The following is a 25,308-nucleotide window of genomic DNA, read 5'->3' on the forward strand; positions in this document are numbered from 1 at the left end:
GTTCCATCAATCAGACATGTTCTTGAGAGATGCTTTTTTTTTTATTTCCAACATACAGAACTTTACAGCTCCTACCAGAACCTACAAAATGTTGTAGCTAAGTACATTTGTTGTCAAGTAACATGTTACAGAGCACTCTGCCTTCTGCTAGTGTGCTCTTCAAGGATGTTTGGGGTATTTTTTGGTTGTGGAAAATCAAGGCTTTCATATATAAAAATGAAGACAGCTGTAAGGGAGAGGAAGTAAGACAGTGCTTGCTAAATAAATAAAAAAAAAAAATGCCCATTTAACTTAGATATCTATCAGCTTGGATGTTGATGCCATTAAAAGCCAACGTGTGTCACCATTCCAATTTAGCCTTCCAAGAGAGAAAGAATCAGGTGTAAGAATCATCACAAACATTTTGGAAGAATATTAAAGCATGCAGGAATCTTTACCAAGCACTTGTCAATCGTAGTCCTTAAAATCTAAGAGCTGTTTTCTTGCATTGTGTGGCTCACAGTCCTTGTATTAAAAGTGTGAGCTGGAAAAACACACCTGGAACTCAGGGATTCCTGACTGGCCATGGCAGCACCCAGCAGCTTCACACCCCAGGGGGCACTTGGGGTCACCACTCCCTTCCTGACATCCTGAGTTGAAGCATGATAGATTTCAGATGACTGGATTTTGGCATTCTCAAAAATCTTCTAATGAATAAACAAATCAGGGTTTATAAACTCTTATTAAAAGTTTTTTTTCTTTTTTTTTTTTTTTTTTTTTTTTTTTTACTGAAAGGGAATCAACAGAACCCAACCATCCAGCAAACAAAGAGGCTGTGTCTGCACCTCTGCAGCCCAAGGGACTGGGGTCACTTCTGTTCCCTCCTAAGCAAACCCCACTGCTCTGAAGCCAAGAAACACCACCAGGACCTGTTCTCCTGACACAAAAGTGTCAGGCAGGAGCTTCACCCCTGGCAAAGAGCAGCAGGAATACATCTGGCACTTCTGATCCTCCACCCCTCTGGGCTGGACTCTCCCTGGGTCCTTCACCCCAGGCTCAGCTGTTCTGTTGCCAGCAGTTAAAAAAAAAAAAAAAGCCCTTTGCAAAGCTGAACAGCAGCAAAACATTTCTAGTTACTGCATTCTTTGCCCCAAGCCCAGCATCCATCCCACTGGTGACAGGATCTGTGTCTGCCTTTCCCAGCCCTGGTGGGACAGGAGCCAGGAAAGGGCTCTAAAAATTGAGCATAAAAGTCTCACCCAGGGCCATCCTGAAGTGTGAACAGCACAACCCTCTGTCCCAGGGACCTTCTCTTGAGATCCCTTCTCTCTCCTTACATGGCAAGAGCTCCTTGAGGTAGGCATTGTGGTTTGGATGTGGGATATTTGGGAACAAGGAGAAGCCCCAGTGTGAAGTACCCAGCTGGTTCCCTGAACACAGCCTGAGCTGGGAGCAGGAAGGGCCTGGATGCATCTCTAAGCTCAGCACCCAAAACTGAGTCTGGTTTGCAAGGTCCTGGCTTAAGAGATGTAAAGAGAAGAGATGAGTGGCTCCCAGAGAGGCAGAATCCAGAACTCCTCCCAGTCTCAACTCACAATAGTTTGCAGTGAAGAAAACAGCATGTTTGGTTTTCTTAAACACACTGATAGCATTTTTTTTTTTTTGGGAGGGGGGGGGGGGAGGGAAGTGTTTAAGTAGAATCCTCTTTCTGTCTGCAAAGTGGGGTTTAAAAAGCGCAGCAGAGCATCCAGGCTGTTGCTCTCTCTTGTGTGAACATTCAGGGGGGGGAAAAAAAAAAAAAAAAGGTGTATTACATTATTTAAACTGGTTGCCCAGTAAACTGGTAGATGGAATAACCCAGGCAATTCTGCTTAGAGAGATCACAACTGCTTCCCAGCCCTGTGCTGCTCTCTCTTGAGGGGCAGATGAGCAGGGCCACCAAGGAGCAAGAGGTAAAACACAACCATGGGGTCCCCAGAGCCAGCTGGGGGGAGTGCTGGCAGCTGTCAAGCTCCAGGTGCCTTACTGACAAGAGTTCAACTCCTACAACTCTTAACTGGTGGGAGAACATGCCATATTTTAAAATGAAATAATATTTTATCTAGTCCTATGGAAGAGATTTTCAACCAGAGCAAGCCAAAGGATATGCAGGGAACAGGAATGTTACCACCATGGGATGTGACACACCTTGGAAGAATCATAGAATGGCCTGGGTTGGAAGAGACCTTATAGATCATCAAGCCACAGAAAGCTGAAATACTGAAATAAGCACAGGGAGGATGAGGCTGGGAGGCCAAACCCTTGCTGTCATGGCTTTGGGAGTCAGCTTGAAACTATTCCTAGCATCAGAATTAATTATGGGTAAAGAATTTTTCCATTACAGATATAGATGCACTTTTAATTCTGGAACTTTGGATTTTCCAGAGCAAAGGCAGCACCTTCCTCACTTCACCAGGCTTCAGTTATCCTGAGATGCCAGAGATGGAAGCTGCATTCATTGGGAAAGATGGCAAAGTCCACAGAACCACTGGGGAACTCTGCAATCAGAACCCTCCTGGACTCCTGCTTAACTAATTTACCCATTATGCCCTTGCAGTGAGTGGTGCAAGGCAGGAGAGAAATTTCCTTGGCTCCAATCTTTGAAAAAAAAACAAAAACAAACCACAAAACCAAAACCAACCCCCCCCCCCCCTCCCAAGCAACTTCTATAAACTTAAAGCTCATCATCTCCCATCATTCCAAATACTGAGGTTCTTCTCTCTTTGTCAGTGCCTGCTGCTTCAATACCAGTAATTAAAAAAAGCAGGGTTAGAAGGAACTGCTTGACATGTGTCTTGTTCTTAACCACACAGATTCCAACAACATCAATAAGAATTTGGTGAGAGGGGGGGGAAAAAAAACCCCAAATCTTGCCTGAGAAACATGGACAGGTGGATTGCTGTGCTGCAGGAAGGAACCACACTCCCAGCACTGCCTGTGCCTCCCCCTGCCCCAAGTCCAAAACTTTTTGTGCTGCTCCCCAGCTGGGGAGCTGGAAATTCATTCAGTTGAGGCCACGTTTGCCACATGGGACACAAGCCACTCAGCTGGGACAGCCTGAACTATGGCAGGGACAATGTTCTCACCACCCTTCTGCAGGCAGATCTGTGCAGAGGGAACCTCCAGCTTGGGGGGTGAGGAGTCCCCACACAGCACAGCTGGGCCCTGAGCACACCCACCAGCTGCAAATGCTGCCAAAAAGGACTATTTGACACCTTTTCTCATTTTGCTGCCATGGTGACAAGCACAGGTGGAGCTATCTGCACCTTTGCTGCTCATCAGCTCAAACAAACCTGGTATTTTTGGTGTGTCACAATGATGAAATCTCTTGTTACAGCTCCTGAAATGAACCCTTGCTTCTTAATCCTGAAAAACACAACCCTCTAGAGTCCAAAAAAAGCACTGGACTGACCTTACCTTGCAGGGAAATATAACACAGCCCTTACCCCCAGTGCTAGGAACAATGCAGCCCTTTACACAAGAACAGAGATCACAAAGATGAGAATTCAAGTAGAAAGATGTCTTGAGATTGAAGACAAATCAGTTATTCCTTTCTAAATCAAACTTCACCCCATTAAAAAGGTGACTGGATTTAATAAATAGTAATTTCTGAAATTATAAATAAGTTAAAAATTAATTTAAAATAAGCTAGTATTTGAATAAATACATTTCAGTAAGAGCTTAAAACCATACATGCTTGGGTTTTTTTTTTTTAAGTTTTCTTCAAGTTAGCTCATGTTCTAAAGAAGCAAGTTCCATAATACTGCCATAAAAATTTTGTGCCTTCAGGAAATAAAATATTGCTTTTCTTAGCCCTTTATAATTTGATTCAGCTCCCACCCACCTTGATGAGATGGGTCAGATCTATTAATTATTGCTTGTAAACCTGAGGAAAGAGGAAAAAAGAGTCTATCTTTAAGAAAGATGCTGCTGAGTAGAGGCAGGTCCTCTGCCTGTACTTTCTAGAAAAAACATTGAGTTTTGTATCTTAGTGGGTTTAAAAAACCAAGACATTTCCTTATAGCATCCTGTGAGATCAGAAGAGGTTTTAGGTGTGACCTGGATCTGATTTCTGAACCCTCCTACCTGTAATTAAAGTATTTACAGTTTGCTTCAAGTCTCTGAAATGCCCACTTTACTTTCTGATGTGTAAATTGGTACCCTGGGCACCCAGGAAACTGGATTAATTTTGCTACACAGGAATAATCTAGTCCTACAGGATTCAATCAGATAAGGCAACATCAGTCTCCTCTACCACATGGAGGAAAAGGACTGACTGGAAAGAGCCCTTTAAAGTGGAGTCATCCATGGATTCATGCAAACTCCCATTCATCCAAAAAAAAAAAACCCCACCATTCCTGAAAAAAAGACCACTGAGAAGGAGGCAGCTGATAGAAAATTTCTCAATCTGCCATTTGAATGTTTTAAAACAGTTCCCAGGAGCTCATCTGTGTCCAAATGGCTGCTGCCTGTGGTCACACAAACCACTGCCTCAAGGCTCAGCCCCTGGAGGCTCTTTGGTTGGGTGCACAGAGCAGCAGTGGGGCAGCCAGGAAGCCCCAAGGGATTTTTTTTCTTTTTTCTCACCACCAGAGCCCTGGCCCTGCTATCTGGAAAGTCTGGAGCTGCTCTGGGACTGGCTGGAAGATGTGGTGGCACCACTCAGCTGGGAGAAGCCACTGTTGCATGATTCCAAGCTTGACATGGATCCCCTGGGATGGAATAAAAAACAAAGCAGAAGAAAAGAGGAGTTTATTAAGAAGGCAGCTACTGATGGACAACAGGAACTCTGACAGGAGATCAAGTCACATTCTAGAAAACTTGCAAAAGCATTTTATTTTTTGTACCATCCTTTCCAACTTAATCTCTAAGAAGCTGTGTGTCACGATGAGAAATTAAACTGTCACACACAGCTTTTTTTCCTTGCTGCAGACCTGATACCTTGTCTCCTGCAGTTATTTTGGGAGTGGGATGCAGCAAAAGCTTCTGTAGGGCTGAGCATAAAGAAAAACTCCAGGGCACCCCAAATGCAGCCCAGTGAATGCAGAAGGAGGCTGCTAAGGTGAGAGCTCCAGCACGTCCAGCCAGTGCTCTCCAGCTCCTTCTGCCATTGCAGATGGGGTTCCTCACAGAAACTGTGACTGCCTGCTGGTCCTGACACATTTTGAGCAGGTAGAGAGCAACAAGGAACATGTTTAAATGACTGCAGAGAGGAATTTGCTGCTGCTCTGACTCTACAGGATCTGTCCAGGTCACATTCTCAAGTCACCACCTGCTCATCTGCAAGTCTGGACTACAAAAAGCTTTCTCCAGCTCTGAGAGAGAGGTCAAATACTTGCCAAGTGTTCAAAGTTGCTGGGTGATTTGAAAAGTCTGTTAGGCCTTGACAGGAGGCCAGGCAAATCCTGCTGAAGTTGACCTCCCTGTAACATCCTTCTCAAGTGCCAAATGAAATATGTATGAAATGCCCTGGAAATCTGTCAACTTACTCCAAAAGTAACTTCTCAAAATGTTCCTAAGACTTGACAACTCCTCAGTCACAAACCACCTCCTCTTCAGATGGCTGTAACAGGGTTTGAAACACAAACCCTACTGGTGGACAAACAGCTGAGGGGATCCCTTAGTACCCACAGCACTAAAGGAGATTCTTTGAACTTAATACCACCAGTTGTGTCCATCTTGGGTGTTATCAATGAAAAGCACACTCTGTGGAGGTCGTTGGTATGTGGATGTTTAACTCACACACAGACCTCATTTCACTTCTCAGTTTGAAGTCATACACTGAATTCCCCCAGGAAATTGCCTACCTGAAGTCCTTGGAGGCCAGCACCTCATAGTAGTATATAAGCTTGCACTTGTGACTAGAAACTTGAAGAGAGGCAAGAACATCATCCACACGAGGGAGGCTTGTGCCAGAAGAGGGCAGTGGGCCATGCATTTTCCACTGGAGAATGTAAAAGCCAGGCCAGCGAGTCACATGAGAACCCTGGGAGAGAAACAGAGTGCCATCAAGGGACTGCCACTCTTTAGAAATACCTGAATGACCTGGCAAAGCCAAAAGAAACTATGGAGCTGGCTGCTTTGGGAAGCACATGTCATGGAAGTGCCCAAGGCATGGGCCTTGGAGCAACCTGGTCCAGTGGAAGGTGTCCTTGGCCATGCAGAGGTGTGAACTAGATACTTTTCAAGGTCCCTTCCAACACAAATCATTCCATGATTCTGTGAGTTACTTATTTTACATGCCTGAGCCACCCTTGTAGAGCTTAGTAATAAAAAGAAGTGCTCTATTTTTTTTCAGTCAGCTTTTTGTCATGGATTATCAAATCTCTTTCCAATGCCTCAACCTAAATGAGGACTGCATTAGCAGCCATTCTCCCAGAAAATGATGACCACGACTATTTCCATCAATTCCTTCCCTTCCTCACCACTGGGAGTTTGCCAGGACTCTAAGACCCACAGCAGGACCCAAACACATCTGACCTGGATGCTCTCTCCTTCCCGACACACCAGGGGAGACTCCACAGGGCTGTAATCCACCCCCAGGACCCAGGATTTAGCAATGAGCTGAGTGTTGTCCTCAGCAGCAGAGGTGGTGGGTGATGTGGCTTCTTTGTGCCTTGTTTCAGGAGCTCGTTTGGAGTGAAAGAGGCTGAACACCACATCTCCCTTCAGGATGTCAAAGTCCCAGGTGATGACAGATTCCCCTTCCAGAATCTCCACCACTATCTAAGAAGAGGAGAGAACAAAAACATTGTGAGGGGTCAGGCTTTCAGGTGGCAGCCAGAATATTTCTTCCCCCTCCAGAAACATGCTTCTCTCTGCAGTCCTTCAGGCACTTTTGCCCCAATAGACCTGCTCAGGCATTTTTAGCCAAACTCTTCCCTCTATCAATTGCATTTACTAGCTCTAGGAAAACCTCAAAGCATTCAGGACACAGCAAAGAGCACCTGCTCAGTGGCTACAAGCTCTAAGAGGCACTGCTGCTTTTCCAGGAATCTAAGCAGGTGAATCATGAAGCTGGTGGATTGGTCTGACACTCCCATGCTCCTTTTTTTGGCTATTCTGGTTTTTGATAACCTCTTTACAGAGTTCCCAGTAGATACCTTCTTATATCACCACCATGACTGTCCTACCTATGCCACTGAAAATGGAAGCTCTGCCATTGGAAGGGAAACTAAGGCAGCTTTATTTCCCCAAGAAGGATGAGGAAGAGACCACATCTTACAGCTCAGGCTATAGCAGAGATAAGAGACACTATTTCAGAAATTACTGTTCTTAATATGCTCCCTTTTAGCTGTTAGCCAGCATTAGCCTTCCCAAGAGAGACCCTGCTGCTGCTGAACCATCTGGTGCTCACACTTTGGGAGCACTTCTAGTTATTCTTGTCAGCCTTAACCAAGGGAACAGACACTGGTGATGCCAGCTTTGTACCTCATGTGGAGCTCCTTTGAGGACACTTGCAGAATGGTAGATATTTTCTGTCCATAACCTGATGTGATCAGAGTTCTCTGTCTCTTCTTCCATCTGATAGAGTGACTTGGGAACCAGCCCACCTTCTGGGACAGTGCACTGCAAGAGTCAAACAAATCTCAGGATTCAGACTCCTCTAGTGGTGAAGTATCAAGTCATCTATGCCATGAACACTTGCTGGCTCTCAGTATCTGAGGGGGACACCCCCAGCTGGTAAAAGTGGGACTAAATTTGCTTGAGCTATAATGGTTTGTGTATTAAGCTCCATTTAGAGCTGACCTCTAACTCCCTTTTTACCATTATCACTTCAGGGTGAAGCCTCCTCTGCCCAAATTAACTGGGTAGAGCAGTGCCATCCCAGGAAGAACAGAAGGGAAGGTCAGGGAATTGAGGAGAAGGGAATCAAGGAGCTTGCACATTGCCAATTCCACCTCACAACAGGAAGGGAAACTCACCATGCAGTCTCCTCCCAGGAAGTCTGGGATCACATCTTTGTCCACATAGTCTACCAGCCCTCCTGCACCCTGGTAATTATTCCCACTGTAGATGAGGAATTTCTGCCTTGTGTTCTCATTGATAAAGGGACTGACCTGAAATAAAAAGCAGACAAGATTCTCTGTCACAGAGTGAAGTTGGAGACAATGCTTATACCATCCTACATGGATATATCAGGCTCTGAAATGCCTCAGCAAGCAGCAGAAATCCAAGCAGTGGTGCAGAGCTCCATAGCTCTGAAACACTTCCTCAAAGAAAGAGGCAGCAAATGAAAACTGCACTACATCATCTCTCAGCATTTTCTACTTCCTGCAAAATAAGTTTGCAGTGAAAGCACCACATATAAACCTGAAGAAATCTAACAGGCATGTTCTTACGTTGTCAGAACAACCAGCAGGGACCAGACAGAACTGTATTTGTTACCCCTCAGTGTCCTCCAGCAGGAGATTAAACAATATTTGTCTTTTTCCTTTAATACAAAAACTGTCAATCTGCACCACAGGTCTGACATCCTGTCTTGCACTAGTGAGGGACAACAAGCAGAACAAAATGAGCTGCAGGCATGCTGTGGCTTGCTCTGCAGCAAGGCTGGAGCCTCCTCAGGAGGTCACCCAGAGGAAGTTTTTCCCTTCCTAACTCTTCAAATAAGCAGAACTTGCACCGCCCGGATGATTTAGCTATTTGTACATTGTTTAGGATGCTGATCTGCAGGTCCAGATTTCACCCACCAGAGTCCAGAGCACAGGAAAAACCCTGGGAGCTCTCACTATCAGGAGCCTCCCCAGAGTTTCAGGGTAGTTGTCCTCTACAACCTCAATTATCCGAAGCAGGGCCTTAACTCCCGGCCGCCAGAGGTGCCGCATGTTCAGCCCTTCCAAGTCCACCAGGCATGTCCAGGATCTGAAACAAAAGTGCAGAAAAAGCCCTGTCAGAATCTCATTGCAGTGGCTGCTCAGCCACAACACATTTCAGTAACACCAAAGGCTCTAGTGAAGCCAGAGAGGGAGGCCAGCAGCTCCACAAAAAAGCTGAGCTTTCAAGTGATCCAGATACCCAGCCCTCAAGGCAAGAACAGAGCTGCCAGTGTGGAAGAGGGGAAAGGTGTGCAGGCCTGTTGTTAAAAATAACTTAAAAATGCATTTTATATGAAAGTAAAATCTGGCAGACAGTTTCCTGCTTATAAAAGAATTTCATGCATCTAGATTAAAATCACCAAGATTAAATTTATCTGAAGGGGGACATAAAAAGATAAGGAAGGACCAATACTTGTTGCTATAGGAAGCTGTAGAATTTATTGACATTTAAGTCCACTGTATATGAATACTCAAAGAACTGTCTGCAGTTTAACTCCATGGAAATCACCTAAAACCTTCCCAGAAGCATTATTTTCACCATGCCAGCTCAATCTCTGTCAGGATACAAACTAATTATACTAACGTGATGGGGCGGCCAAAGACATTGGTGTTTTCTTCACATCTCTTTTGTCCTTCCTCATTAATTGATAGAACCTGAAACCAAAGACAGGACAGACTAGAATTAGCCTGAATATGAGGAGAGCCCAGAGATCTTAATTAAAACCAAACCAAAACAACCAGGACCCTGATTTATACCAGTTAGAGAAATGGCAGTGTCCAAAACACAAGGCGTGTAAGGGACTTAAGGTCAAATGTAATTAGTGGAGCTGCATGAAAGGGCTATGGAAAGCTTACAGCTAAACTATAAATTATCAGAAAATATTCATCCTACCAGAAAAGTTTCACCCCACCAGAAAAGTTTCACCCCACCAGAAAAGTTTCACCCCACCAGAAAAGTTTCACCCCACCAGAAAAGTTTCACCCCACCAGAAAAGTTTCACCCCACCAGAAAAGTTTCACCCCACCAGAAAAGTTTCACCCCACCAGAAAAGTTTCACCCCACCAGAAAAGTTTCACCCCACCAGAAAGGTTTCACCCCACCAGAAAAGTTTCACCCCACCAGAAAAGTTTCATCCCACCAGAAAAGTTTCACTTGGGTCTTTGCAGGAAGACAGAAGCTATGCTGTACCAAAGTCACTGACCCAACCAGCCAGGAATTATTTGTGTGAGGCAGGTAGATTCCAGCTGCACTCTATCAAGGCTTTGAAACATCCCAAGGGAAATGGATGTCCCTCTGGGATGGGCTGAAAGCACAGCTTACGTGTCGCAGCAGTGATTCCTCTCCCAGGGCTTTCACCAAACCTTTTGTGTCCATCTGGCCAAGGCGAAGGATATAGAGTGGTCGTCCATCTGCAAAACAAACACAAGGGTCTCACGAGGGAAGAAGTGCTTAAGTCTGCCAGTTCATCACTCTGGTACCTTTAACAAAAGCCACAGTAAATATTTGAAAAGGATAAAAGGAAAATCCAAAGGCCGCCTTATTCCGAGAGCTGCAGCTGCTGCTTTGCACTAGCTCTGGTCTGCCTGATCTGTGCAGAGAAAACAAAACCAAAGAAAACCAAACAAAACAGCAAACCAGAGTGGCTGTTTACAGGTGTTGAACTACTCTGCTATTTTTTCAAGTGTCAACACAACTTTCTTCAAAAATCCCAGGTTACTCCTGAGGTCCTTTAATACCAACTGTGCTGTGGTGTCAAGGGCCAGCTTCTAACCTTTGTCTTGATAATGCCATCCTCCCGTGTAGTATTCATCTAGGAGGGCTGGGGGCCTCCAGGACTGCAGGATGCAGTCCACCTGGTTCTGCTTTCTCCAAGACAGAGACTGGCAGAGCATTTCCCGAGCTTTGTCAATGTTGAAATCCCGAGCCCGCAGGAACCGAAGGATATGTTCATCTTTGGGGATCTGAGAGAAGAGAAAGCCCAAAAATCAAGACTGCCATTGCCTTTTCCACTGTTTGTTGTTTTTTTATAAACCACACCAAGATAAAGATTAAACCTACATTCCTTCTCCTTCCCTCCTTATCTGATCCAACTCAATACAGCAAACGGTGCTGGGGGCACAGAAGAAGTCACCAAATCACAACCCTTGGAGAGATACAGGCTTGAGATTTATCTGAGCCTTAAACACACCCAGGCACAGACTTGGAGAAGCCTTTCCCTGATTCAGTTGCCATAAACCCCAGTGAATTCTGATCTGGTAAAGGCTTCCCCTCTAATAGCTATTTACAAGGACAGACAAAATACTGAATGGAAGTTACAGAGCTGAAGCTTTCCAACCCTCATCGGGCAAATTAGCAAAGGAGCAGAGGTAACAGGTGAACCAATTAAACACTATTTGAAGGGGGATCACAACTGCACAGTCCCTGTTTCAGCTCTCCTGCTGATCTGCTCTGCTGTTGCCCACACTTTCCTGGTGGTGTCTGAACAGAAAATGTTTTCAGCTCTCCCCCTGGCTGCCCTGCCCCATCTCATCACACTAACTCCTGGCAAAACAAACAAAACAACCAGAACTGGAAGAGATCCTCCCTCTGTCACTCAATCCAGCATCAGTAATTCTAGCACCATGGGCACAAAAGCCTTCCCAAGCCAAGCCTGTAGAATGGCTTATCCCAACCTCCTTCCAAATCCCCTGCATTCCCTTTAGATTAAAAAAAAAAAAGTTTGCCTGTAATATTAAACAGCAGGAATCAATAATGACCCTGACACTCAGAAAATGCCAGATTTGACTAAAAGCTTATCAGCTGCCAAAACAGCTGGATTACAGCCACACAATGCTGCCAGTTTCTCAGCTCCCCAAAAGTGTTCAACCTCCTTCACTACATCATGTTGCCATTAAAAATTCAAGTTCTGTTGAGCAGGGAGTCTCCTCCAAAGCATCTGTACTGCACTTAGTACAAAGCAAACCATCTGAGGAAAAAAAAAATAAAAACAACACACACTCTGGAGTCAAAGCTCCTTTGTTTGCTCACTGACATGCTCATGAAAACAGAAAGCAGGGAAGAAAGCAAAGCTGCCAGCAGCATCAGGCTGGGAGCAACCTCAGCTTCACAAGATGGTGTGAAACTGCAAGAGACTTTAAGAATTGATTCCACATCAAGAGTTCAGGCAGCCTAAAGCCAAGCCTAGAAGCAGCTGAGGAGGAGGTGGGTGCTTAAGGCTGTGCAGCAGATTCTAACACTTTGCAAACATTGCATTTGGACATTACAGAAAGGAGCAGAGCAGCCTTCCCAAAGAGGATCTCAGGGGTGTTTCAAAAAATGCCAACAACACCCTCTGCATCACAGCAAGACTGAAGACAGCAGAATTTCCATCTGATGATTTGCATTTCTGCTGCTCAGAGGAAGCTGTTGTTCACAGGACAACAGACAAACATCTACAGCAACCCCTGGCTCTCCTGTGAACTGCAGAAGGGGAACTGTTAGAAGGTTTTGCTGCATTTCATGTTTTAAACCTACACTGTACACAGCTTCAGGTAAGAGGCAAGTCCAGTCCTTCTGCTCGGATCAAAGGCAGGAAGCTCCAAAGGGACTTGCTCCACTCTGAGTGGAAGAAATCTCTTCATTATCTTTGTCCAACCAAAGCAGTAGCTGCCACGTGCAAGAAAATGTAGCCTCAATTTCAGCCTATTTTTCTATTTCTTAGTGAAACTACAGGCACTAAACTCCAGGTTACAAAGCCACTGATTACTGGCTTTGAGTATCTGCAATTTTAACACCATTTGAAGGTGATTTTTTTTAAAGCAATGATAAATCTGATGAGAAATAATGCCTGCTTTGGAAGGAACAAGGAATGGATAATGAAATAGGATAAAAAGGACAAAAAGAAGGGACAGCTTCCAAGGAACAGGAGATCTACAAATATTTTTTTGACAAAGGAATAAGGACAACCCTGCTCTGAATTAGAAGAACAGATTGTCACAGTAAAGTAACAGCCTCTCCAGAGAAAACTCCAGTCATGTAGGACAAGCTCCTGATTTTCTATTTTTCTAGCAGGCAATCAAGAGAATCAAACAGGTGCCTAGTAATGGGATTTAGGATGAAGCTTCCATAGCTAGCAGCATCCTTCCTACTTGTTCTTGTGCAGGGAACAGAGCTCACAAAGCACACAGAAAGGGTCCCAGGCAGCCCCCAGCTGGCACTACAAGCACTCAGCAATCAGCTCCACCTTGTACCTCAACACAGAAGCTGCTGGAAAGCACAAGGGATGCTCATGCTCACAGAGCTCCAAGCACCCAGGAGGCAGTTATTTCTCTTTTTTTCATGTGCTGTCAACTTCTTTATCCAGCTTCCATTCTCCAGCCTCTGACTAGGAGAAGAGGGAAAAAACAACCCAGGGAACAAACCAGGCAAACATTTAGGATATACTCCTTCCACCTGAAACAAAGACCCTTGCAGATTAGATATGGATAAAGTCCCACTGCCCTACTCATCTAGGACTCATTTTCAGCTGGATACCCAACAGCTGAGATATCTCCTTAGAGAAGTCCACACCATTTTACTGGACAGATCACTGTAGACCAGAAAACCTTCATGTCCTGAATTTCAGAGCATAGCTCTACCTGGGAATTCCTCACTGCCCCCTTTGTTCTGTGCTTGCTTGTTGTTAAACACTGGTTATCTGAGAGGAGGCTGACCCAGGGGAGACATGGATCACAAGCAAGATTTAGTAGAGCAAGTTTTAATTAGTTAATAGGTTATTATTAGCAGGTCACTCATAGAGACTTGGTTAGTTGGGAAGCCAGCCCCAGCTCTTTGCTCAGAGGCAGAGCATCACAGTAAGGACAGCAGCTTGCAGGTAGGTTCAGAAAGTCCTTCAAGGGGTCCTTGGCTCCATCAGGTCTATATAGCTCCCATGGTCCCTACTTGGATCTAGCAGCCATCACACTCCTGGATGTGGTCCAAGTTAGCCAGCCTGTTGATGCTATTGGATACCAGTAGCCTTGGACAGAGCTGGCAGATGTTTGGGGTTCTGAATTTATCAGCTCTGGCAGACTCAACAGTGTTGTTAGCTTCTGGAGCTTATCAGCAACTGGGAGACTTTCACCCAGTCTCAACACACACTGTTCTTCTCTCCAGCCTGTGGTTTTCTGGTTCTTCTCCATCCACATTCATAAGTAGCAACAAAACCCATTTACACACTCACACAACAAGGGAGTTCATGAGTTCAATAGCAACAGAACTACAGCTCTAAATTTTTGTTATCTCTTATTTCTATATGGGTGATACACATTAGTGTACTAGTACCAAGCAAAGGCACTGTGCTCAGGGACCATTGAGTGCCAGGATGGAACTGGGCAATGGAGGTGCAGCCTGTGATATGCTGGATCCTGCTGCCAGGTCACACAGATCATCCTCTGTGCCTGGCCTTTTACCTCACCTTGCCATAACAGCTCAATCTCAACACACACATTCACAGAATCACAGGATGTCAGCTTGGAAGTGACCTCAGGGATCCTCTGGTGCAACCCTTCTAGATAATACTAATAAACACTAATAATTTTATAACACTAGTAGTTTATGTGAGATGTCTCAGCACCCTATCAGGCTGAGACTTAAAACTGTCCAAAGTGTGGGGGGGAAACCACTCCAATGTCTGACTGTCCCCATGGTGAAAAATTTACATCTTGTGTCCAGTCAGAATCTCCCCAGCAGCAACTTGTGCCCAATTGTCCACGAGTTTTATTGATGGGCTGAGGGCACAAAAGCTTGGAGAACATATGTAGGCTTGCCCAGGGGTGTTCTCTGCCTCACCCACCCACCTTCCCTTTGTGGGTTTCCTGAAGCCACTGGCGCAGACGGATCAAGCAGCTCTCCTGCATCGGAGTCAGCTGGCCCAGGTAGCGCTCTATGTAATCAGCATCCAGTTTGTCAGCTGAAGGAACAAAAAAAAAAAAAAAAAAAAAAATTCAGGAGACTTGGCATAGCCAGAAAGGTGATGTGCAGTTATTTCTATGTATCAGGTTACTTTCTGATACATAGAAACTTCTGGAAGAGTGCAGAAGCCCTCATGCCTGAGGGATATTCTCTCTGTGATTAGGACATGAAGACTCAACCAGCATGCAAGGTAACAAAGATAGATCACTCAGTCTTTTAGAGCACTGGTACTTCTTAAACCCTGAACTTCTCCATCAGGAGCTGTAAAAAAACCAGGCCAAACAGAAGCTCCAACACCCATTACATTAACCTTTCCAAGACCTGGCCACTTCAGTCCCTGGTGTCCTAAAGATCTCAAGCACAATCCCAGTTCCAAGAGGACAAAAAGCAGAGAGACAGCAGAATGTTACTCTGCTTCCAGACACCAGAGAGCAAAGGGAAAGTAACACTGCCCCTGAGATTTTTGGCATGAGAAGTCCTGTGCATACCAGTAGCTCAAGGTCCCTCCTGCTCAGAGACAAAGGACAAGGTGTTGGAGACTGCCAGCATCCTGAGGTAACAGCACATGTCCCCTCTGAGGCTTGCACATGCAGATGCCAGCAAGGAGAACATGGTACCCAAAGCTGGGCTGGAGGCATGCAGGCACCTGAGGAGGAGGGCTGGGAGAAGGAAATCTCATCCCACTCTTCACCAGGCTGGATTCTTTTTCATAGAATCATAGAATCATAGAATTGGCTGGGTTGGAAGGGACCTCAGAGATCATCAAGTCCAACCCTTGATCCACTCCCCTCGTGGTTCCCAGCCCATGGCACTGAGTGCCACATCCAGGCTCTTTTGAAATATCTCCAGGGATGGAGAATCCACCCCTTCCCTGGGCAGCCCATTCCAATGCTTGATCACCCTCTCCCTAAAGAAATTCTTTCTAATATCTGACCTAAACTTCCCCTGGCACAACTTGAGACCTCTTGTGCCCTCTTGTCTTGTTGAAAGTCGTCTGGGAAAAGAGCCCAACCCCCCCCTGGCTCCAACCTCCTTTCAGGGAGTTGTAGAGAGTGATGAGGTCTCCCCTGAGCCTCCTCTTCTCCAGGCTGAACACCCCCAGCCCCCTCAGCCTCTCTTCATAGGATCTGTGCTCGAGTCCTTTCACCAGCCTGGTTGCCTCCTTTGGACCTGCTCTAGGACCTCGATATCCTTCCTGAACTGAGGGGCCCAGAACTGGACACAGGACTCGAGGTGTGGCCTCACCAGGGCTGAGTTGGTCAGATCAGCAGATACTGTTAACTACAGAATAAGGCCTGGACACCTAGAGGATATGGTGGTGCTGCCTGATAACACAGAGCTTATGTGGGTAAGTGCTCTCCCCTACTAAATCCACAGAGCAGTCCCAGGGAAGCTCATCACTTCCTAAACTTGAATATGAGCAGAAAAATAAGAGCTACTCTCCTCTTCTGCTAGATGGGATCTAACACTCTAACCTTAACTTTAAGCTCAATGCACACAAGCATTTTTTAGCTACTCTGTGGATTTCAATCCTTTTTCCAGATGGGTTCCAAATCCAGAGAGGCTACCAGGGAAGGTTTGGTGAAACTGGAGCCAGAGCTCCAAATTCCAAGCTTTTTTCCCTAGTTACACTCAGCAAAACAAGTGCTGTGTTTCCTTCTGAGGAATAACAACTTATGTCTGATACCACAGCTCTAAATTAATAGGAGCCTCCTATACCTGTCAAAGGATTTTATTTAGTCTAGAAGATATCATCAGATCAGCACAAAAATAAAGCCTGATTCAGGCACTTTGAGCTAGAAATGTGTTAGGCAACATTCCACAAGTTTGTCTTGGCTTGACAGAGAGGCAAAACCCATCCAAACCAAACCCCAAGTACCTACACTTTTAAACAGCCAAAATATTTAACTGTAATTCAGTTATGAGTACTGGAGACACCTTTTAAGTTTTTCCAACTTGTTTAAAGTTAGATCAAAACCGAAGGTTTTTTCCTAAGCTCAAACAAAAAACATACTGCCAGCACAGGGGTTTTTTTTTTTGGCTTTTCAGTTTTAGAATTCAGTTCTAGAATTTGCATTGTTTATGTTTTTCTCAAAGAAAGAAAATAACTTTCACTTCTCCCCACCCACAAACCGAAGGAAAAACCTCATGCCAAAAAAAAAAAAACCAAAAACAAACCCAAAACAACAACTCATTAGTCACTGCTACTCAAGACACTGAGACTGTCAGCAGCTGCTGCTGCCTGGACAGTACATACCATCAGGGCTGACAGCTTCTGCTGGAGGGCAGGAGCTGCCAGTTTGCTCTTTGGTAGTTCCACCAGCCCCAGATTCAAGTGGTACAGCAGCAGCAGCACCTCCAGCAGCCTGGGCTTTCTCATCCTTCTGTCCACAGGCTGGGGGAGGTGTCCAGCGGGGGATGAAGGTGATGCCTTGGGAGATGAGCTCCTTCAGATAGTGTTCAATCACTTCCTTGCCCTGAAGGGGAAAAACTCTCATTAGGAATACAACCAAACCTTTCTCTCCACAACCAGCAAGGTGCAAGAGAGCTTTCCTCCAGAGAGATGACTCTTAGGAGATAAACAAAAGGGAAGCTGTTGTCTCCTTCCATCTGTATGACTTCCTTGGAAAAATGTCACTATGAAAAGCACCAAACAGGTGAATTATAACTGGCCAGGCAAATTCCAATGCTATGGACTCAAAAATCTTTGTAAGGCTTCTGTCCTGCTACCAAATCATTGACTGCAGCCCCAGAAGAAAAGGCCACCAGAAGGAAGTGCCTCTGCCAAAGCTACTGGTGTGCCCATTTTTACCCAGAACTTGTTCTTCCTGCATGAGAACAGTGTCCCCAGTGTCTGAGGAGCCTGGCACCCACAGCATCCACTGCTCCCTCCCCCACACAGACACATTCCAGTGAGCAGATTGGGTTTGCTCATTGCACACTGCCTTTTCCTTTGTTTCCCCTCGTGAGGGATTTTAGAGACATGTGTCCAAGGTATAGAATTATAGTGGGACTATTTTACAGGAAAGGGAGGCACACTGAGAGCAGGCATTTGATTTTTTTTTAATTTTTAAATTTTCATGGCTCCAACTCACCCGCTTGATGTTAGAAGTGTACTGTTTCATGGCAATTTTTTCCACTGTGCTCTCAAAGCCAAAAAATGACTTGATGTCAAGAGATGCTGACTGTTCAAAGCAAGTCCACTCCTCATTCTCAGGGTGAACCTAAGCCCAAAGACACACACAGTTTATGCTACAGCAGGGCCCTGGTACCACACTGGTACAGAGTGAGGGGGGCAGAAAAGGCCCCATGAGGCACTTGACAGACCCATAGTTACCAGTTGGATTAATTTTCCCCAAGTAAAAGCACATAATGGACACATGGACCTTTGTGATGAACCCAGCAGTCTTCACACACACAAGGAAATAAAGATTAAAACCCATCTCTGCTCCAGAACAACTGAATGGTAATATTAATAGCAGAAGTTGCACTAAAATAGTAGTAAGACTGCCCACTTGGAACAGTCATGTCAAAAACCTTCACAGGAAGGCAAGAAAGGCCTCTCAGAACCCACACATTAAAACACCTGTGTCTGCAGCAAAGGAAGAACACAAAACAGTTCTTTCTGGTTTTGGATAGGAAACTCATCCACTGAATATCAGTCTTCCCCCCCAGAACACGGAAGATGTGGCAGAGCAGGGAGTTTTCCCACTGACAGGTTCAATACCCACCTTTCCTTTCTAGCCATTTCCCCTCAGTTACTCTCTTCATGGTAAAAAAACCTACATAATCTTTTCCTCTTATAAACTCAAACCCTCTTCTGAGAGGGCTCTGCCTTTTCTCTGTAGGTGGTCCTATTCATAAATTGACACAAAAGAAAAAAAAAATTCCAGCCCCCACACAAGGAAAGGAACTCTATAAAGGACATAAATTCCCTCGGGGGAGATACTGAGTAACTGCAAGAGCAGGATCATATTTCTCCAAGTTGCTTCAGAGAACACTGCAGAAAAGGAAAGATGAGAATGAACCCGTTTCCGGTGTGTTCTGGCAAGGAAAAAGGAACTGGTTAAAATAGAGCAGGGAACCAACATGAGGATGCAGACAGCTCACTCCCACCCTGTTCCAGGAAGAGAGTTCCCCTCAAGGCCCAGCTGCTGATGCTTCCTTCCCAAGGACACAAGCCAGGGGCAACACAGCCAAAATTAGCAAGCACAACAATGTCTGAGGATTCCAGAGGTGACCTGGGAGCTTTTCAGATCTGTCAGGGCATTGTCACAATGATGGAAGTTGATTTACTGCAGTTTTTAGGAAGCTCCATAAAACAACCAAGGGATCTCTGGCTCAGGAAACCTCCCCTCACCATCCAAAATGTTAAGAGCTTTTCAGCTCTTGGTCTTGGTTGAAATAGGAGCTGCTTGCAGTTTGCTTAGTCCCTGGAAGCTGGGCTGTTGTCCTGTTGCCAGTAGGGAAGGTAAGTAACAGGATCTGGTCTTTTGTTTCGGGAACAAAAAGCAGTATCAGATTGCCTCCAGAACCAGATGAAGCTGTTTAGTGGTGACTAAACCCTAATAGCACAATTACAATGAAATGGCACACTGCTGCTGAAGACACAGCCACAAAATGAGACATCCCAGGCTACAGATACAGCTCAACCCTTTTCTCCAAATATTTAGAGCATGAAGATCGTGACAAGAGGCTAAAACTTGCACTTATTTGTGGGCAAAATTAATTCCCTGTCTTCCCTCTGGCCTTCATAATAGCAACTATGAAGGGTTTCCTTCTAAATATCTAGGACTAACTACATGCCCAGGCTCCTGATGCTTTTATTAACTTGAACTTCAATGCAGGAGAAATTCAGGAAAAATAGACTGAAAAATAGTTCTGGAGCACCATTTGTGTTTTCTACTCTCAGCCTAGGGTCTAGCACTCCAATCAGAAAATCACAATCAACCTCAAATATTTCTCATGCCCTTTGAAAGTGCTGGAGAAAGCCTGCACCTGAAAACCTTGGCCTACTCATGGCAGGCTAAGAGTATCTCTAATCACAGTAAACAACAGTCCAGTGTGCAAATTCATTCAAGCAGCTTCAGCCTGGATGTTAGCACACAACTTCCACCATTTCCTCCAGAGCTGAGCAGAAACAAGGCACTTACTGAGTAGTTACAAGTCTCAAGGACAACGACACGGTTGGCAAAAGTCTCATTGTGGGCTTCAATGCGCAGAGTTCTCTCCCTCCAGTTGACTGTGTTTTTCTGGATGAAGATAACATATTCTACCCCTGCAATCTGAGGAGGATGGAGAATAAAAAAAAAAAAAAAAAAGAAAAAGAGAAGAGTAACTTCAGGAGACTTTCTTAAACTCAGCCAGCCAGCAAAACCCAGGACACTTGCCTTCTTGAGCAGCCTCGGAGCATCCACGTTCAGCTTGCAGCTCCGCTCAATGATATGAACAGCCCCATCCTCACTCCTGGATTCATGCAGGATTTCACTCCCCAGGAAAACTGGGATCTCTGGACAGGTAGGAAAGCGCTTTTCATATGCCTGGAAGTGTCAAAACAAAAAAACAAATTTCAGCTTCTGGCTACATCAACCTTAACTCTTTCTGAATTCATTACTTCCCTTCCAACAAGAGTCCAACAGAACAGACACCCTTCACCTCTGAGGAAAGGGGAGCCAACACAGGGCTTGAAGTTAAAGCAAAATAGTTATGAACAGAGTTGGCAACCCCTCCCATCAATCATCAAGCTAAGTATGTCTTAATATAACTTTTCTTTCACATATGAAGTAGAAACAAAACCTAGCTGTTAAAGAGCACTGGGAAGGGACTAATAACTTGAGCATCAGGACCAAATCCTCAGCTTGCATGAGCAAGTGTGGCTATTCTGGTTTCTGCTAGCTAAGGACTTCACCCAGAGATACTAAAATTCAAGTCAGTCACATTGCCAGTGGAAGAAGCTGTTTAAAACCATTTAATATTCTTGTGGCTTGAAAATGTCACATGTTAAACAGTTCTAGTTGTCCCAGAACATCAAAGGTAAGACCAACAATTACTGATTACTCACTTTGCCTTCATTTATCCATTTATCAAACAATTTTGTCCTGAAATTTTGTTCTGAAATCTTCCTTGGTTTAACTGTCCCTCTGAAAAGCCTTTTATCCACAGCTTCTTTACCAGCTCTAGTAAATACTTGGCTTTCCATGGCACCTGCAGCAAAGTTAACTTGCATAGACACTACCTACTGTTTGTTATTCTTCTTTCCCTAACTCCTCCATCTCTCCTGATGTAGGAAGATTTCTGCAGGATGGAATATTTCCCTTGAATTTCTGAAAACTGCCTTGCATGCTGGGATGCCCTCACAGATGTGGAAGTGAAGCAACAACAGCACAAGCTGCACAAGCAGCCAGAGATTCAGCTACAGCTGTGATGGGAGGAGAACCCATTCTCTCTTCCCCTTGCACACTCAGAATAATTTCAGTCATAACTTCTTAGGTTTTTTTTGCTAGAACTCCACAGCTGAGCCAACCCCCTCTGAACTGCTGCCATCTTCCTGCCTTATGTAAGCCATAACCATTTTCTACAGCACATCATTCTCTCCTGAGTATTTATACTTTTATCTGCCACAACAGAAAATATTAATGTGATAAGGATGGAGATGGGCTCAGTTGGCAGCACAAACACAGCACTGTGGGCAAGCTCTGGGGGGCTGGGGTCCCCATTACCACAACAGTTGAGAGGCTGCTTGCCCCTGTATGTATTCATGTGCCCTGGTGCTGTGAATAATATCTGCTCTTAAAATAGCTCAGGCACTTAAGGACACATTCTGTATCTCCCTGCTCCGAGACCTCTGAAGAGAACCCAAGTTATTTCAGATTATCATGTAGCTTTACTATCAGGAGGGAAGTGAAAGCAGGCTGCCAGCTGGAGTTCTGGCCATACACAAAGTGCACAGGTTTTTAATTCATCCCCTCTAAGTCACTGAGTAATGTCCTCCCCGTTTTGCCATTTTTCTTGGAGAATTTTCCCCCTGTGTGTGAGGCACCTGTGCTTTTTTTAATCCTGACAATAAGAAAACCAAAACTAATTTAGATAAATATAAAACTTCCCGTGGGAAGTGACCCTTTCCAACATCAATCCACATGGCTCCATACAACACCAAACTCACTGCTTCAAGAAACTTACTTTGTTATGATGGCTCTGGGGTGGGATGCTTCCCACTACCCACTCCTGGTGTGCTGCATTTTCCTCCACAGTCACAGAGCATGAGGGGTTCATCCCTTCTTAACTGCTCTCTGGTGTCTGAAGTTGCCAGCACATTAATTTTCTCAAAGTTAGTTCTTCCTACTTGACCCTCCACCTCTCCCAGTCCTCCAGACTCCAATCTATCATCTTGTACTACCTGGAGGTGAAAGCCTTTATTTACCCTCTTCTCCCTTACTCATGTTTTCTATTCTGACACATAGAAGAAAGGGTCTTTCCAGGCCACACATTTTTAGTTACTGGAGTCCCAGAAAGCACAAGTTGGGACCACCTTTGGAGATCACTGGAATACCACGAGATTTAGAAACTATTTATCAACATTTTGTCCCACTCCAGCTCCTTACACACACCCTCATCATGCTAGGCAAGAAGTGAAACTGAAAATAAGCCCCTAGAAGGCTGCCCCAGTTAATCCCATAACTTTGGAAAACAGCAGCTAATACAGAGACTGGACAACACCTTGAGTGCCAGAAGATCATGTGAGGATGGTACTAGGATTGTCCATAGGCTTGAAAAGGACTATCATATCCACTTAAATACCCCTAAAATCCCACACCAGGGGTGCCAGAGCCTCCTCTGCTCCACAGCACTGCACCCCAAAGGTGGGCACACTCCCCATCACCTTGGCTCACAGCTTTGGGCAAACAGGTAACATCACACCTCCCAGGGCTTCACATTCAACAAGCAAGGACCAACCATTGGAAGCAGAGGCTGAGCCAGCACAGTCCATTTCTTTGAGTCAAGATTAGTGTTTTGAGTCAAGGATTTCTTGCTCCAAATACTCCTGGTTTTCCAGAAAGAGATGCAAAGCAACTGGACTGGAAGAAAGTCCCAGGCATGGTGGTCTCAGGGTCACATCCTTCACTCTTCCAGGGGTGCAGGTGAGACAGGAACATTTGGGAGGGCATTTGCAGAGAAATAAGAGCTGATCTTCCACAAAGACAGCAAACAGCCAAAGCACAGATACCCTTCCAAAGGCCTCACTTCAACAGCTTCACCAGAATGACTGGGCTGTAGGTACCATTGAAAGACCAGACTGGCCAAAGTGAAGTCCCACACATCCCCAGTGAACCCAGGGACACCTGGCTCTGATTTGATGATAGAGTCATTGGGTCTCAAAACAAGGACTGCTTCTCCACCAAGTATGCACTTGAATCAGCTGGAGACAGGCTTCTTAATAAAATGCCATTAAATGTAGCAAAACCAAGTGCAGGACAACTATTAGCAGAGTGCAGTCACTATTTCAGACAAATAACATCTAAATAACATCTAAATAACATCTGGAGAACAAAGAGAGGTCAGGGCAGCGAGATGCATGTCTACACACAGCCCTGATGATATAACTACAACAGCCCAAACCCATCACCTAAAAAGGTGGAACATTTCCATATTTGAGAAAGAATCCCTTTGGCACGTAGATATTAAGTCCTTTGCTAATCTTCTTTGCATAACAACTCTAAAAATACAGCAGGCAAAGATGCCTGAGATCACATGAAGGACAGCTGAAGCCCCACGCTGCAGTCCCAATGAAGCTGTGCAGTTACCATGCCTGATGCTTCACCACTGAAGGGACTGAGCTCTCAGGAGAGCAATCCAGCTTTTGCACCCTTGATCAAAATCAGCATCCACACTCAGCAGCCCCTTTTTGCTCCAGCAGAAACTGAAGGAAATAACGAAGACAGAATTTTTTTTTCCCCAAGTTATTGCTAGAAGTAGCTATTTTCTCCTCTCCTATGGTTCTGCAGAGTGCAAGGTGAACAACAGACTAATCCAGTCAAATAAAAGGCAGAGGGTTCTTGATCCAAGCTTGTTTCAATACTTGGCTGCTTATCTGCCTGCATTTCCTCTCCTTGCTGCAAGAACTCATCACTCACTGGTATTCAGGTACTATGATTTGTCTCTCCTTTTTCTGCTCTCCTTTCAAGAAGGAATGACATTCTTGTGCCACTACTTTTTCCTCAGTCAATATTGCTTTAAGACAACCAATTCAATGACCCAAGTCTTGGCCAAGGTAAAAAAAAAATTATTAATAAAAAGATAATTATACATATATATAAATATAATCACTGGCTCCATGAAGACACTCCCTCCCCTCTTCTGAACCCCATCAGGATTAACATCAGCAGAGAGAACCAGCTAACACCTTGCACAACTCCTGCAAACCCTCCAGCCCAAGTGAGTTAGCACATCACACCAAATCCCAGCTGGGCTCATTTTCTACTGTGACTGAATAAAATCCCCCAGCACTTGCAAAGCAGCAGGAGTTGCCTGGGCAAGCCAGAGGATCACATACATCAGATTGCCCAAGCAAACTGTCTCAACAACCCAGCCTACTTTAATCTGAATCCATAATAAGTTATATGCTTTGTTTGTACCCAAAACCACTGTTTCACAAGAGCTGGTGGTTCAGGCCCACCTGTGCCCTTCCCTAAACCAAGCTGCTTTTTCCCAGGCAGAGGAATTTGGGATCTGTTTGAACTCTCAGGTATTTTGCTTGGAACTATAACCAATTTTTTTTTAGGTGCATCTGAATTGTAAAAAAAAAATAAATAAATTTTTAGATGCAGCTGACAGCCTGTTGCATTTAAGAATTCAAATTATTCAGCTGCCTATGAAATCAGTAAGGAGAGCTCTGACTGAGGTTTTGCACTGCAATAATGTTTGGGCTGCAACCTCCTGGGAGGATGTGTCTGAGTGATTTTACCTCTGCTGGCCAAACAGTGGGACCAATACAGTGACAAATGGAAATACCTTGTGAGAAGGGAATCCTTGAGGACAATGCAAGGAAGCCACACTTAAACCTCCTAAATTGTTGGTGAAGTACACAATAAGCAGTACAAAGAACTGAATATGTGAGGAGAGACTGCCCTGAAGGTCAGCCAGGTGCCAAACAAGAACCAGTTACACAAGTGTCAAAACAAAAAAATGACAGCCTAAAGCCTCACAACCACAGAGAAAAGGAGAAATCATCCTCTTCTACAAGCCCTCTGTTTCACCTGCTTAATTCCTTCCCCTCTGGAGCACAGAGTACTTCACCTTCCTAGTACCAAGGTGTTGAACACAGAGCAAGAACGTTCCTGCTCCTCTCTCCAGTTTGATCTTCTCTGGGCTGGCAGTAGCTGGATTGCTGCACGTTCCAGAGCACATGGCCAGAGGACAGGATCCTTTATAACAGCTTCTCCTTATCACTGAGTTTCAACATCCTTTTTCTAGCAAGTGACCTTGAAAGCAATTACACAACAGAGGCCTTAGGAATCCAAAACAACAAATCCATCCAAGCAC

At 44.9% G+C, this 25,308-nt stretch overlaps 1 protein-coding gene across 5 annotated transcripts in view; it reads right to left on the bottom strand.

Annotated features, from left to right (window-relative positions):
• Positions 1–19: 19 nt before the first annotated feature.
• SEC14L5 (SEC14 like lipid binding 5) overlaps positions 20–25,308 on the bottom strand; it is a 41,032-nt gene continuing 15,743 nt past the window's right edge. For 4 of the 5 annotated variants that reach the window (XM_071761355.1, XM_071761359.1, XM_071761356.1 and 1 more), the window contains 14 exons: positions 20,160–20,309; positions 19,923–20,054; positions 17,865–17,993; positions 17,027–17,246; positions 14,655–14,767; positions 10,610–10,799; positions 10,159–10,247; positions 9,421–9,491; positions 8,712–8,883; positions 7,944–8,078; positions 7,450–7,587; positions 6,499–6,744; positions 5,826–6,004; positions 20–4,730 (listed from right to left, as the gene is read on the bottom strand). In XM_071761355.1, the coding sequence (XP_071617456.1) occupies positions 4,625–4,730; positions 5,826–6,004; positions 6,499–6,744; positions 7,450–7,587; positions 7,944–8,078; positions 8,712–8,883; positions 9,421–9,491; positions 10,159–10,247; positions 10,610–10,799; positions 14,655–14,767; positions 17,027–17,246; positions 17,865–17,993; positions 19,923–20,054; positions 20,160–20,309 (2,070 nt within the window). In that variant the 3' untranslated portion in view covers positions 20–4,624. Of the gene's footprint in view, positions 4,731–5,825; positions 6,005–6,498; positions 6,745–7,449; positions 7,588–7,943; positions 8,079–8,711; positions 8,884–9,420; positions 9,492–10,158; positions 10,248–10,609; positions 10,800–14,654; positions 14,768–17,026; positions 17,247–17,864; positions 17,994–19,922; positions 20,055–20,159; positions 20,310–22,722; positions 22,741–25,308 lie in introns of those variants that run through there. The other variant, XM_071761358.1, reaches the window with a different exon arrangement.

The sequence above is a fragment of the Heliangelus exortis genome, chromosome 17 (assembly GCF_036169615.1).
Source record: "Heliangelus exortis chromosome 17, bHelExo1.hap1, whole genome shotgun sequence".
Classification (NCBI taxonomy): Eukaryota; Metazoa; Chordata; class Aves; order Apodiformes; family Trochilidae; genus Heliangelus; species Heliangelus exortis.